Source organism: Anguilla anguilla, chromosome 19, assembly GCF_013347855.1.
Source record: "Anguilla anguilla isolate fAngAng1 chromosome 19, fAngAng1.pri, whole genome shotgun sequence".
In the NCBI taxonomy this organism is placed as follows: domain Eukaryota; kingdom Metazoa; phylum Chordata; class Actinopteri; order Anguilliformes; family Anguillidae; genus Anguilla; species Anguilla anguilla.
The window spans coordinates 12,852,989-12,867,332 of NC_049219.1; the positions used below are offsets into that span (position 1 = coordinate 12,852,989).

Here is a 14,344-nt window from a genome sequence, read left to right on the forward strand (position 1 = left end):
TTTCTGAGTTTATTTTACGCTGACTCGTGTTGTGAGTGGAGACTCTTGTAGGTGTGCACAATCTTTGGTTGCATCACAAACGGAAGTGGCGGACGCATGCTCGCTCGCACGCTGAACGGATGAGAGTCTCTGGACTGATCACAGCGGGACTGAAATCTGCATGGGGCTAATGTGAAGGTGTTCATCGTTAATACATCAAGTGAACAATCATGCCAGCGAGCGCGGACACACAAAACAAGGAAGTGCTTACCTTTGGTTTAACCATGGTCCGACAGTGAGTATCGCGTATTGCGTAATCTTGTATTCTGTGTGCTTTCTGTGGTCGGCAGTTGTTGGGGTTTCAAGTTTCCTTGGGTGTCCTGTCCGAATCGTGGGCAAGTCAAGGGCAACAAGGCAATGCACTTAAATGAAACGTGTATACACTTCCGTTTAAACGGCGAGTAGGCAAACGTGAGCGTTTTTTTGCAAGCTGTTCCATTACACTTCTGAATAAACGCGGGGCTTTCTGGAATATTTGTGGGGATAGCATTTGCAAACTGGCAACAGCGACCGGTTATTGTACGTGATTCTGCTAGGGGTTGCTCTGGCTAATGTTACATTTCGCCTTTGGAGTGTATTCATTCACACAGGTTAAAAAAAAAACTGCAGTCTATCATTGCAGTATCCTGCCTTTGCCGGTGTGGATGTAATACCACGTGAGCCACGCCCACTTACATAGTCAGGGAAGCGTATGTAACCACAGCGCCGCTCCCTGTCCTGCGATTTCCACGCCAAATATGGACTGAATATCCATGCATGTGCATTAAAAATGTGATGTGAAAACGCCTTTCAGCGTTTTAAAGCCATCTGCGCTAAAATGTGATTTTAGGGTCAAAATGATGAATATCATGGTCGATGGGCATAAAACGTCTAATAGCTCCCCTTTTGCTTTTCTAGTGGGGAAACCCAGTACAACAAGGACAAACTGCTGCAAGGTAAATGCATTCTATGCTTATTTACACGATGTCCAGTGATGCCTGACATTCCATCCATTGCCATTGGCCGCTGCAGAGCGGAAGGGAGTGCAGTGTTCTGTCTGCTAACACAGTTACTGAACACAGTCTTAATCAGGTATTCAGAGTAGTGACTGGTGGGCTACTGTGCCCCTCTCCCCCCCCCCCCAGGTCAGGGAATAGACACCCCCTTGTCTGAGACCGGGCGGCAGCAGGCGGGGGCAGCCGGCCTGTACCTCCGGGACCTGAAGTTCACCAACGTGTTCGCCAGCAGCATGCTACGCGCTCGGCAGGTGGGTGCGTCTGCGTGCTGTGTCACAGACTCAGGCTCTGTGGCTGAAAGCGTGCTGTGTCTGGGTTCACCGCTGAGCGGTAGGCGATCCCGGGTCCGAACGGCGGCCATTTTGATGGACACAGTCCATTTTGCCGCTGTGTTTCAGACGGCGGACATCATCGTGAAGAGCAACGCTCACTGCTCGGGCCTGGAGATCGTTTTGGACCCCCTGCTGGTTGAGAGGGTGAGTTTGGGCTGTGTGAAGGGGTGAGTTTGGGCTGTGTGAAGGGGTGAGTTTGAGCTGTGTGAAGGGGTGAGTTTGAACTGTGTGAAGGGGTGAGTTTGGGCTGTGTGTGAGGGATAGTTTTGGCCTGTGTGAGAGAGTTTGTGTGTGAGCTGTTTGTGTATGTGTGTAAGCGTGTGTGTGTGTGTATGTGTATGTGTATGTGAATACTTCAAATAAAGATCTTAAATGGGTGTGTTACTCTCACTGAAGCTGAGCGGGTGTCATTTGGTGCAGAGTTTCGGGATTGCTGAAGGGGGGCCTGTGCAGTGCATGAAGGACATGGCCAAAGCGGCCGGACAGTCCTGTCCCGACTTCACCCCCCCACAGGGGGAGACCCCCGAGCAGGTGAGGCTCTGGGTGCTGCTCTGTGCCCAGTCACCGCACGCACCGCACCTCTGCTCGCTGTGACGAGTCAGTTCCATTTTAATGAAGTCACTCCGGGAGATTAATTGATCTCATAACCTGTAATGTCCGCATAGAATATTATGGATGTTTTCTTTATTCATGTATTTAATTTTAATTCATTTCCTGGATTGACTGAATTAAAATGGGTCCATCACCAACCAGGCTGTTAGTTAGTGTTCCTTTTGGTGCACATTCAACCTGTATTACTGCACAGTACATGTGTCTCATTGTTTACACAGTCTATGGGCACAGCCTGTGTCAGCATAAAATTGAGTGTTTGTGCTCTGAACTTCATGAAGACATTCTACTTTACTGTACACTGTACAGTGGGCTCTCACTTTAATGTGTGCTGCAAACCTCTCCATATGATGAAATGTGAGCACAGATACTGCAGGCGGTATCCAAAAATAAAAACCCCTAGGTGGCAGCATTGGACCTGCATTCAAGTGTGTCTGGATAGAACATAATATACCAAATCTTTAAAGTTTTATTAGTGCATTCAATCCATAATGAATTCATGTGAAAGGGAGGGAGGACATTATTGAGTCTGTTAAAGTGGAGGATGATAAGGTGGCTGGCAGAGAGAGGCAGGCTGGGAATTTCCCCAGGATAACGGGGGGGGGGGGGGGGGGGGGGGGGTACTCTGGCGTGTCTTGCCCAAAGACATCATCATACTGAACAAGCATTAAGTCCTACACACACACACACACACACACACGCACACACAGTTCTTTAACCTGCAGCCATTGGCTCTGAGTGTGTTTGTGCGTATGCTTCGCCCAGGTGAGAGAGCGAATCAGAGGCTTCTTGAAGTCCATGTTCCAGCGAATGGTGGCCGACCACTACGGCGACGGACAGCCTGAGCCCGGGGAGAGAATCCGGGCGCCGCCCGACGGAGACGAGCCCCCTGCCGGTCGCCCCGACGACGGGGTCCGCGGCCTGGCCGCCCACGCGCTGGTGGTGGGGCACGGGGCGTACCTGCGCGTGGCGGTGCGCCACCTGGTGGAGGAGCTGCAGAGCTCGGTGCCCTGCGGCCTCAAGCCGTCCCACCTGTTCTCCTCCTGGCCCAACACGGGCATATCCCGCTTCGTCCTCACCCTGCGCCGCGGGGAGGGGGGGGGTGGGCCGGCGCCCGCCGACGTCCGCTGCGTCTTCGTCAACCGCAAGGACCACCTGAAGAGCATGAGTGAGAGAGGGAGAGGAAGCGTGGAGGACGCTGCCCTGTGAGCCACAGGGCTGCCCTTCTGAGTATTACTATTCCTTATTTATTCATTCATTCATGCGCTCGTTTATTTACGTGTTTATTTATTTCACCTGTGCCTATATCCGGGTGCATTAGCACATTAGACCTTTGGAAATACAAGTGCAATACAGGGTACTGGTGCAGGACTGTGAGGTAAGAATTCAGTAACGGTGTCGATGCGCAAATGTGACACGCGCAAGGTTCGGCTTGCCCCTTTGGCCGAGCTGCGATTGGACAGGACGTTCGCTGATCCTTTTGCGGGATCGGACATCCCAAACAAGCAAACAGTCAGTGGACGTCCTGTCCGGTCACAGCGGGGAGGGAATTTCCAGAGCTGCTGAACAGCAATAACGTGTGATTGGCCGAAAACCGGTCAATCCCGTCATGTGACCTCCGGTCTTATTCTTTAAAATGATCTTTAGTCCTTGTGTCCTGCCGCAAGCCCGTAGTGTTGCTGAATACTGAACTCATCTGCTGGCAGTAAATATTAATTTTAGTACTGATATTAGTGGCAATATTAAAATGAATGTCTGTTGAACAGGGTTATAAAGCGCTTTTTAAGGAATATCCACGTGTAGGTGTAAAATGCTGTGTGTTTTAGTGACTGATTGAATGTAGAGTTTAGCTTCACAATGGGCCAGTGTCAGTGTCTTCCTAACACTGGTTGGATAACAGATACTCATTACCTCATGCTTATTAAGCAAGCTTTGTCAGCCCCATTGGAGTACTTTACGGTATGTGCTGCCCCTATTCTAGTATTTATTTACTGAGTTGATTCCCTTTTCCTGAGAAGACCACCATGGACACGGTTTACATGTGATCAGCTGGGTATTGGCTGGAGCACTTTGGGCTGAGTACTGGTGGAATCTGGCCACCTAAGTGACTCACTCACTGTCTCTCGGTCCCAAGTCTCTTACAACTGAAAGCTGCTGGAGAAATGCCTCACTAAACCAGGAGGGATGGAGGCGATCCTGATGGCGTCCATTTTATATGCCATAGTTTTCTGAAGGACAGGGTGTTGTGTGTGCGGTTTTTGTTCTGTCATTGATAATTTAGGAACATAAACAGTTTTTTGTTTGTTTGTTGTTTTGTTTCCTGGCATGGTGTACTGAGTGTCATACTTAGTAAAGCTATTCTGCAACACGCACAGTGAATTAAATGAGCTTGAAGGAGCATTTGTTTTGCTTTGAGTGTGTCAATGTCTAGAGTCTCATGGTCACATTCTGGTATCGAATGCATTTGCGACGGACATTTGGATATTTATTGGGAAATAAATATTTATTGTTCCCTGTACTTGGACCGGTACTTCTCTCTAGGGGTTTCGTCATACTTGTTCCTGGTTATGGTTATACACTTTGTTGTACGTCGCTCTGGATAAGAGCGTCTGCCAAATGCCTGTAATGTAATGTAATGTAATGAAATATTTTGAAATATTCTGCACCCTACCGGTCACAACGTTATTATAACAGTCAGTGAAACTATTTTAAAAAAATTTTATGTGCATCTGGTACCATCCCTGAACATGCAAAACTCTCCAGCATTTCTTCATTAAGAAAACACCAGCATCTTATTTTGAAAAGCATTTATTAGAAACAACACAAATCTCACAAATGGTCTGGCCATACTCTCACTGTACACTAGTCCAGACCACCTGGAACGATTTGCTGTGTCTTATGGTCAACACAATGGCAAATGCAACAATATGTAACTACAAGTTCAAATATTGCAATTCTTTCATGCTGGGGAAAAACGCATGGCTAGTAGTCACTTTGATATCAATCGACCTTCTGTTATGCAGCCTTTGTGACTGTTTAAAGTTTAACCTGAAGGTAGTTATGGGGGAAAGGACAGAAGCGTGTAAGTTCAACATCTTTGCTTTCCATCTGGAGGGGGGTTAGTGGGGGAGGAGGTAAACCATTACACAGTTTTTTTTTTCATACATCAGTACACCATTTCGTTTCTTTGCCATTCCCGAAGGAGCTTTGTCCTGGAAAGAGACTGTGACAGAGTCTGATTGGGCCCGGCACACCCTTGCCATTATGACATCACGACGATTCCTTCATCCTTTCTCTTAGCTCACTGGTCGATATTAAGTTCCTCTGACAGGACTTTAATCCCTGAATTTGGGATGGAACACAGTAAAAAAAAAAAGAACGACCGTGTCCTGCTCCTGCAGTGCAAATATATCAAAGTGCACAGGGGCCAGGGGGCCTTGCACAACCCCGGCCCACCGGGGCACGTGCTTCTTCGTGGGAAATGCGGCTTTTTGCAAACAAAAAAAACTGCCCCCTTCCCTCTGCTGGGCCCGCCCCAGGCCGGGGCCAATGAGGGACAGGATTCTCCCAGGCTGGCCCCGCTGTGTGCTCTGAGGGTCACCAGCCGTCCCACGGAAGGGACCATTCCCTCAGGATGGGTCTACTTGATTCTCTCAGCCGTCTCAGTTTGTTAAAAGACACAGCAAAGCTGAGGAGGAATCCGTGGACCAAGCAGATAATCTCTTTTCTCAGATTGTGGAGTTTATGGGCTCAAACTCACCCTGCTCCTCTTGGCTTTAGATAGTTTGTGTCAGGTCTGACTCTACTGTAAGTCGAATGGCAGACAGAGTGTGGTTGCCAGGTAGACAAATCCACCGTTTTGCAGAGATGCGGTCTGTAGGCTCCATCCCACGCTGTTCAGCTTTGATTCTTCCTTCCAAGGCCACAAGCAGGAAGTACAGTGCCCATCATCGTAGACCCCCGAACCCCGTAGGAGCTACGCCTGTTCCTCCTCCCCCGCGGCTGTCCTCTTTTTGGTCAGGGCCTTATCTGTCCCCACGCTGCGGGGGCTCCCCGGCCCCTCTGGGGGCTGCACCACGTTGAAGGGGTCGTCGGAGGTGGAGGTGATGGTCTCTTTCGAAATGGCGTGACTCTGCTCCGTCTCTGGCTCCTGCGTCTGCTCCTGCGTCTGCTCCTCCTTCTGCTCCTCCTTCTGGCTGTGGGAGCACCTCCCCCTCTGGCCGTGGAGGCACAGCGGGTCGGAGGAGTCCACCTCCTGGTTCCTCCTCCTCCTCTTGCGCCGCTGCCTTTCTGAAGGTGTGCCGTCTCTCTTTGGAGGGAAGAGGGAGGGGGCGGGCGGGCCTTGTCCCGAAACGTCCGGGACCTCTGCCCCCTCTAGGCTAAGCTGCAGCCCGCCCCTGCGGGACAGGGTGGGGCGATGGAGAAAAGGACTGCCCTCCCTGTCAAATGCCTGCAGGCAGAAAAGCGCAGAGTCGTCTATGAAACACAATTAAACCTCCAGTGTTCATTAAACTCTCACAGAGTACATAGCTGTCCAATAGGGGCTTAAGTGAACACAGCATATTTAAATTGTGTAAGGTCCACAAACGCTATCCGTAATCAGTCATGTTTATGATGTGAAAAAGCACATTTCTGACAATGACACTCTGGTATTGACTTGGTTAAATACGCATGTGACAAATTCTGTTCATATAGAGAGAAAGTAGTTTGATTCAAAGAGAACAGAACGTAGGCTGTCTCCCTAGTTGCCGAAAAGCAGATGAAAAACTGACATGCATGTGGTCTTAACATGCTCAGTAAACCCGCGTCACATTTGGGTCCAGATTCAAAACCAACTGTCCTTGGACTTTGAGTAAAAATTTTTAACTAGTGTAGCCTTCAGTGAAATAGTATATAACATGAGTTTGATGGTCATTTTAATGAGTGAAAAATGTTCTACAGGAAATGGGGGGGAGGGGGGGGTGTGTAAAATTGTACACTACTCAAAATTTAGGACAAAGGTGTACTTACAGAGCTGAGGCCGTTTCTGTTGCTCGTTGTTCTCCTAACCTGGCTGTCAGACGCTGTTTCCAGGTGGACGCGGTCTGTGTCCGAGGACGTCAGCGGGATTAGGGACGGGCGCACGGGCCCCAGCCCCAGGAGGGCAGCCAGGAGGAGCGCGGGGAAAGAGGAGCTCGCCTTCGGGCCGGCCGCCGCGGCGTTCAACACCACCATCCTCCTCCACAACCCGTTGAAAAAAATAAAATAAATAAATAAATCTTCCAAAGAAAGTTTTTTTTATCCAAAAGGAATCGACCAAAGGAGCCAAAGTATCCAGGCGAGTCTGTTATTATTTTCCCCAGGTGAAAAGTCTCACATATTTATGGTTCCGCGCCGCTCGTGGTTAGCCCGTTGCCGCGTCCTGCGTAGCCTGCCGTACGCGGAGCAGGAGTGCGCCGCGCGGACCCGGGGAAGCAGAGGCACCGGGGAGAGCCATGTCAGCCGACCTGCCGCTCTGTTTACTCTCAAGGCAGTTGGCCAATTTTGCACATAGTGGCGGTCTGTTGAGTCATCCGGCGTTTCGAAAATGACCTCACTCTTTCCACGTTTCCGCTGCACTGTAGCCCGACAACAAGTCAAGCTGCGCCCGGCGACCCGGCGGGGGGGAAAACTTGCGCAAAAACGTACATTTTAACACTGAGGTCATGTAATTAATGGAAGGTTCCGCCGAATTTCGCCCTTGCGTCACGGCCATCATTGCCTCATACCTCATTTCTAAGAGATGAGATGTTTGGATCAATGGCCCAACCGCAGTTTGTGTTAACAGGCTGTGGAAGATCAGAACTCTAAACAGCCTACCAACACAAGGCCCTGAGTTTGGGGCGCTAGGAGCGTTGGATTGCTTTCTTCACAGGCATCACGCTGACAAAATATGTAAGGGGAGGCACATGAAAAAAAAATGAGAGGGGGTGTGGGTGTACACCAGAACTCTGAACACATTTATCTGTGATCAGCCGTGTATTCTATCTCCAAAACAGGATAAAGAACAAGCTCTATGTGCACTGTCGTCATGGATTTGCCCTTCATGAATAAAATATAGCGCATAGGCTGCTTGATGTCAGTTGGTGCCTCATGTCTCTGAGCCTGTTTGTGCTTGGATACGTCACACCCCGAATCCTGAGGAGCCTTCAAAAATGAGACCGTAAATTTAACAGGCAGTGCAAAATACAAGAAATTTCTCTACAACACTTTTTCTTTCTTAAACTGTTATTTAATCCAGTTTTAACAAGTCAACAATGTAATTATGCAAAAATACATTTGATTTGATTTAAAACATTATGGACTTTGTTCAGGGTCAGTATTTCTGGGCTTCTCTTTTAAAACCCTTTTGTGCTTGGGTATAACAGTTCATCAAAACCCGTTCTACTGTAAGTGCTTTAATTCTTCCGAGGAGATTCCCTCAGAAACAGGTCACAGACTCTTTGCTCTGAAATTAATTTGGGTACAGTGGCGCAAATGCATTTCCTAATTGCACACCATGGAGATTCTGTATCAGTTCACTTCATGATCCCAGGTTGTGGGCCTGTCCATGACCATAAAAACTACATTACCCATAAGCACACGGTAAAGGCACGGTTAATTAGATGCTTTTTCACTGCCACGGTGAAAGGAGGGTGAACTGTGTCCACTGAGCCACATTCTGCTAGCTGCTGCGTCTTTTTTATTCAGTAGTACACCAGTGGTCATCTTCTCCTGTGCATCTGTGGCTCAGGTGTGCAAGCATTCCTTTTTTAACCTGTAGCAGATCTGCAGGCACTGAAAAGTGATGTGAGTTAGGGTATCTTATTAGTCAGTTAAAATAACATTACAAAAACAGCTACTGGAGGAGGTGTTTGTGTGTCTCTCTGCCTTTCTCTGCTCTTTGGATTGAGGCCTTCCCAGTGTGTTCCTGGCCCAGTTTGATCTTTGGCTTTTGATCTTGTGAGACGAAGCCGCCACCCTCAGCGCTGCCTCAGCTGCAGGCACAGCAGGCGGGTTTGGGGGCGCAGTCCGGGGTGCAGCAGGGCTCCAGGGCGGGGTCGATCCCTTTCCCCACCTGGCTCTCCCCGAACGCCATGCCCGCCTCGAACTCCGCCTTCGCGGCCTGGATCATCTGGAGCACGGCCTGCGACTCGGGGTGCTCGGGCGTGGCCAGGTTGTAGTTCTCGGAGGGGTCGGCCTCCAGGTCGAAGAGCAGCGGCGGGTCGTGGTGCTTGAGGAAGGCGACCATGTGACAGTCCTGGTCTGGGGTCGTGTCACTGTGAGCAGCCCCTGGAACAGCACAAAGACGCAAGACTGAGCCAGGAGAGACCACATACACCAACAACCCTGACACCCAGCAAATGAACTGAGAGCCACATTCAGTGAACCACCAGATACTTAGAAACTGCATTTCTTACAATTTAAAGTTCCTTCTCCCAATTTGATTTGTCTTCTGAGAAGTCATCAAGGGCCTTGACCAAGTACAATATTGTAGTAATGGATGCCCTGTGCTGTAATGTATCACCCTGAGCATCTGTATTTAAGAAGCACGGAGGACAGAAGGAGTGGAGGATCTGGTGAGCCTATAGAATCTGCGGTAACAGATTCCCGATTGTGATGTCATACATGCAACATAGTAACACTGCATATCACATCTGTGCACCACTTAAAGAAACACTTGGGATTTGGAAAACCTAATGAAAATATCAATTGTGACCCATGTGAAAGTGCCAGTGTGACCCCCTCACTGGGTGAAGAGCTCACCTCTGGTGTAGTAGTGAGCCTTATATTTCCCCACCCGGACTGCAAAGAGTCCGTACTTCTCGCTGGGGTCTGTCGGGTAGTAGAACATGGCCTTTCTCTTACTCTGGAACAAAGGAGACATGGCACAAGCACTTCTCAATACACTGCTCTTTTTTTGGCTGTGAATTGCCGTCCTTCACCATGGAAGTAAATGTTTTTTTAACCAATTTTAATTGGACGTATTAACTTTATTTAAACACCACCCTAGAACATCTGGCACCTGCTCTTTGACCAATATTGATTTTTACTGTTAAACTTATTACAAATGCATATCCGGATGCATGCTATACAGTGCCTGTAGTTGAACTCACATAACAACTGTAATACCGTGTTAATTACAACCGATCAAAATCTAACAAACCCATCGAAGAAACAGGCTGCTTTTGATCTTACAAACGGGCACTGCTTACCAGTCCATGACTAAATAAGATATCTCTCATGTCAACCCCGTCCAGTTGCACACTGGGTAGTTTTGCCCCTGCCAGTGCCGCGACGGTCGGCAAAATGTCCAGGGTGCTGGCCAGCTCATGGGTGACCCCTGAAGGACAGGAGAGGAACTCAGATAAACACTGCAAGGCTATGTTTATCTTTGCTAAATGTTGTTACTAACACAAACCATACAAAAGCAGAGAATAATTTCTGAGAACTGGTGAAAATGGATACTTCCTCTTAAATTCTCAGTAACGTGCAGTCAGTTTTCCAGTGTGTAAAGGGTTGGAGTATCTCAAACATTAAAAAAGGAAATAGAGCCTTGTGCACAGCACGTTTTCCTCAGGTTCACTCCTTGAGTGTGCGATACAAAAATGATCAGCTATTTTCGGCCTTTGGGTTTGATTTGAGTCTGAAGTATGAGCTTGTGCAGCCAGCACCCCTGTGCTGTGTGCTGCTATCCCAGGTGAACAGGCCGGAGGGCGTACCTGGCCTGATTCTCCCGGGCCAGTGCGCGATCGCAGGCTCCCGCAAGCCCCCGTCGTAAGTGGTCCCCTTCCCGCACTTCAGCAGTCCGGAGTTCCCCCCCCGGGCCCTGCGCATGAGCTCCGGCCTGGCAGGGGGGACACAGAAAGGAGGCTCACTGGTTGGCATGGCGACGCCCTGTGGCCCACTGGACATTTTACTGGAGCATCTCCAGCTGTGCATCTTCTCCAGGGCCCATTTTTAAACAGTCAAAAAACCTACAACTGTCCTCCATTAAAAATAATAACTGTAAGCACAACCACAAGTTTTCAAAGCAAAACTCGAAATGCACTGCTGTTCCCAACAGGCACGGAGCTAAGGATGCCTGGAGCCCCATACGGAGGTGTTGCAGGTGAGTGGCGGGGACACACTAACCCGTTGTCAGCGGTGAAGAAGACGAAGGTGTTGTTGTAGACGCCGCTCTTATGCAGGGCCTGAATAAGGTTCCCCACCGTGTTGTCGAACTCCATCAGGGCGTCCCCAAACGGACCCCTGGGGGACTTCCCCGCGGCCCCCTTTCCTGCATACTGGGGGTAGTGGGTGTGCTGTAGGGACAGGAGCTCCACGTCAGTTTCCAAACCACATGCACTTGGCCTACGTGTAAACATACACAACTAACGACCTACTTATGGACTTCAGTCAAGATTTCAGTGCTGGATTATGAAAAAACCTCCACCCTTTAACTTTAGGGACCTGCACCAACACACTCTTCAATTGGTCTTTAATTGTTTACTGTAAGTGGAAGCGTTCCTTTGACTGCTTGCCAGTGATTACTGCAGTTAGAATGCCTACAGTGACAACCTGTGGATAAGGACCGAAAAGCAGGCTAAATGTTTCCCAGGTTAACGTGTTCAGGGAGAAACTCATGCTTGCAATGCAAGGGCCCACCCTTCGCAGCAGCGGGCGGAAAAACCAGCAACGAAACTGGACAACCGCGTATGCCGACGGGCTCTGCGCACAACCGCGCGTGACGACGGGCTCTGCGCACAAACCCACATGCGAGGGGTAGTAGAGGAAGAAGGGCTGGTTCCTGCGGGCGGACGACGAGACGAACGCCGTGGCGAAGTCGCTGTAAGCCGTCTCCAGGTCGGGGAAGCTGACCGGCTGCCGCTTGATGGTCTCGTTAGCCACCAGCGGCACCGTGACCACGCCGACGTCGCAGAAGCCGAAACACTTAACGTCCGGGGGAAAGCAGGTCAGGTTCTGGCAGGGCCCCTACACAGGCAACGATAAGAGAATGGCACCGTCACTTCTACAATATGCGTCATGTGAGAACAAAGTAATGGGGAGGCTTATATGCTTATCTATGACCTTTGCACATGTAGCCAGTGCTTGGGTGCACTCAAGGTGAACACAAGAATGGCCCTGACAGTAAAACCCACTCCTGAAGCCTACCTGGTCGTGAGAGTAAGGAATCCCCAGGTAGTGGTCGAATCCCTGGCGGGTTGGGAGGAACTTTCTATCTGGGCCCAACCCAAGGTGCCATTTGCCAACAATTGCCGTGGCGTAGCCCAGCGGCTTCAGGACCTCTGCTATGGTGGTCTCGTTTAAGGGGAGGCCACCCCTCGAGCCGGGGTAGAAGACCCCCGGATACACTCCCGAGCGAGTCTGGTAGCGCCCGGTGAGCAGCGCTGCTCTGTGAACACAAAATTCACAGATTGAAATGAAATGCAATGGGTTTTAGTGACATTTCCTCTAAGAATTACGCACGTTATAGCTATGCGTAATTGAGAAAGGAAACGTGACATTTCCAAAAAAAAAAAAAAAGTTCCTGAGATGTGGACTTGTTGATTTGCACTCATAAGACAATGATATATTAAGAATAAAACGGACAGATGCAGATTTTAGGTAGGTACGTTCTGTGTAATTTAACTTTTATCATCACTGTAATTAGTTCACTCCAGCAGTAAATAGATCATAAGCAAAACGAACCACGTCTTCTGCAATAAATCGGAATATGTAGTATTTAATAAACATTAAGGAATGTTTTTTTTCTTTCTCCAATACTGAAGAAAACGTAAGGCATTCACAAATACAACGTAGCCTCACAGAAACTGTTGACGGATACAGCAGAGAAATCTCAATACCTGGAAGGACTGCAAACGGGACTGGTAGCGTAAAAGTCTGTAAAACGAAGCCCCTCGGCAGCTAATTTGTCCAGGTTGGGAGTAAGTGAACTCGGGTGTCCGTAAGAGCCCAAATCGCCGAACCCCAAGTCATCCGCGAAGAGAAGAATGAAATTTGGCAGCTGAGAACCCAGTGACTCCGGTGCGAGGAGAATCACCGAAATAAAAATAACGATTTTTAAATAATTCATCACTGGAATAAAAAAAACGGGCGGCATGCAAAGAAATAGTAACTTGACAAAAACAGGAAAATGTCATTCCCTTATTTCCATATTGTCCTGGCTAGATAGATTGTACAGTAGCCATTCGGAAAGTGACGATTGCTAGCTTTTTATCTACGCGAGAGAGGTTTATTTTCACAGACAGCAATGCAAATAAGGATTTCTTTATGTCTGTCTTCGCAGATCATCGGTATTTCTAATTATAATTTATCTCAAACACCTGCTAAGCGTTCCAGTACTAGATGGATGAAACGATCGTACAAAACGATACAAGTTAAGCGCCTGTATCACATGACAGCAGTGCAAATGTCACCTGATACACTGCTACGCGTCACGCCACTGTTCCATGATTTCTGGGAAATGATGTTCGTTCTCTGTGCTCTGTGTGCAGTGTGTGTGTGGTGTGTCTGTGTGTGTGTGGTCTTTGTGGTATGTGTGCTGTGTGAGGTGTGTGTGTGTGCGTGTGTGTTATTTGGAATCAGCAGACAAGGCATTATCCCTTAGGTGACAGGCAGAGCCACTGAATGCGTACATTCATCGTAACGCCGACCCAGTTTTGTGTTGTATTTTGTAGATAATAAATGTGAGCCTTCTCCTTTCAGAAATGAAAAGATGTGCAGTCAGAATGGCCCTCTTTCTTACCCCTGTAGCGTCTCTTCAGCTGAAACGGGTGAAGCAGGGATAAGGTAGGCAATGGTGATGTAAACCACAGAAAGAATAAAATACAGTGCATTGTGTGCCATTTCAGTATGGGATTTTATTTATTTATTTATTTTTTGCATTATACCATTATATCATGCCAGTGGGAAGTTTATTTATTTATTTTGTAAAGAGACTGCATAAGAAGAATGAGCTTGGCTGTGTCGCCTCATTATCTGGAGCAAACCTCTGCGTCGTCGGGTCTTTTGGAAACAGTGCCGTGAATAGATTGTGTGCCTGTGTGCTGATCTACGGCTCGCTGTACAGGAGGACTCGAGGAGCCGCGTGTGACGCTGCGAGAACAGGTGACTGGAGAGAATATTGATAACCGATCATCGTTTTCCCGAAGCATTGTGCCTGTCAAGGCTGGGATGAATAATTTAGGCGGGAGCGGGTAAGGAAGAGGAGCAGTAAACAGCCCGCTCCGACGAAGGGCCCGGTGAATTATTCATCGGCGCCGTTAGGTCCGTGGGCCGCCAGATTTGTTCCCCATCCTCGCGCTCGGTGGCTTCGGAGACTCGGACAGCGACGAGCCGCCTGCGTCCCCCGCGAGCCCTGATACTGGA

The 14,344-nt window shown here is 48.9% G+C and overlaps 3 protein-coding genes across 3 annotated transcripts; 1 reads left to right on the forward strand and 2 right to left on the reverse strand.

The window, feature by feature from the left end:
• Nucleotides 1-18: 18 nt before the first annotated feature.
• On the forward strand, nucleotides 19-4,377 carry LOC118218740 (fructose-2,6-bisphosphatase TIGAR B-like). Its single transcript, XM_035401384.1, has 6 exons — nucleotides 19-274; nucleotides 937-974; nucleotides 1,164-1,285; nucleotides 1,433-1,510; nucleotides 1,787-1,897; nucleotides 2,741-4,377. Exons 1-6 carry the CDS (start codon nucleotides 210-212, stop codon nucleotides 3,182-3,184), a joined length of 858 nt encoding a protein of 285 aa, XP_035257275.1. The 5' UTR covers nucleotides 19-209; the 3' UTR covers nucleotides 3,185-4,377.
• A 388-nt stretch (nucleotides 4,378-4,765) lies between these two features.
• LOC118219395 (fibroblast growth factor 23-like) lies at nucleotides 4,766-7,757 on the reverse strand. Its single transcript, XM_035402545.1, has 2 exons — nucleotides 6,986-7,757; nucleotides 4,766-6,425 (listed from the first exon to the last, which is right to left on the reverse strand). The coding sequence occupies exons 1-2, from the start codon at nucleotides 7,187-7,189 to the stop codon at nucleotides 5,952-5,954; spliced, it is 678 nt and encodes a 225-aa protein (XP_035258436.1). The 5' UTR covers nucleotides 7,190-7,757; the 3' UTR covers nucleotides 4,766-5,951.
• Nucleotides 7,758-8,209: 452 nt separating this feature from the next.
• On the reverse strand, nucleotides 8,210-13,369 carry LOC118219394 (arylsulfatase A-like). The gene is made up of 8 exons (XM_035402544.1): nucleotides 12,820-13,369; nucleotides 12,128-12,368; nucleotides 11,729-11,947; nucleotides 11,108-11,277; nucleotides 10,696-10,820; nucleotides 10,189-10,316; nucleotides 9,740-9,842; nucleotides 8,210-9,265 (listed from the first exon to the last, which is right to left on the reverse strand). The coding sequence occupies exons 1-8, from the start codon at nucleotides 13,074-13,076 to the stop codon at nucleotides 8,967-8,969; spliced, it is 1,542 nt and encodes a 513-aa protein (XP_035258435.1). The 5' UTR covers nucleotides 13,077-13,369; the 3' UTR covers nucleotides 8,210-8,966.
• Between the last annotated feature and the right edge of the window lie 975 nt (nucleotides 13,370-14,344).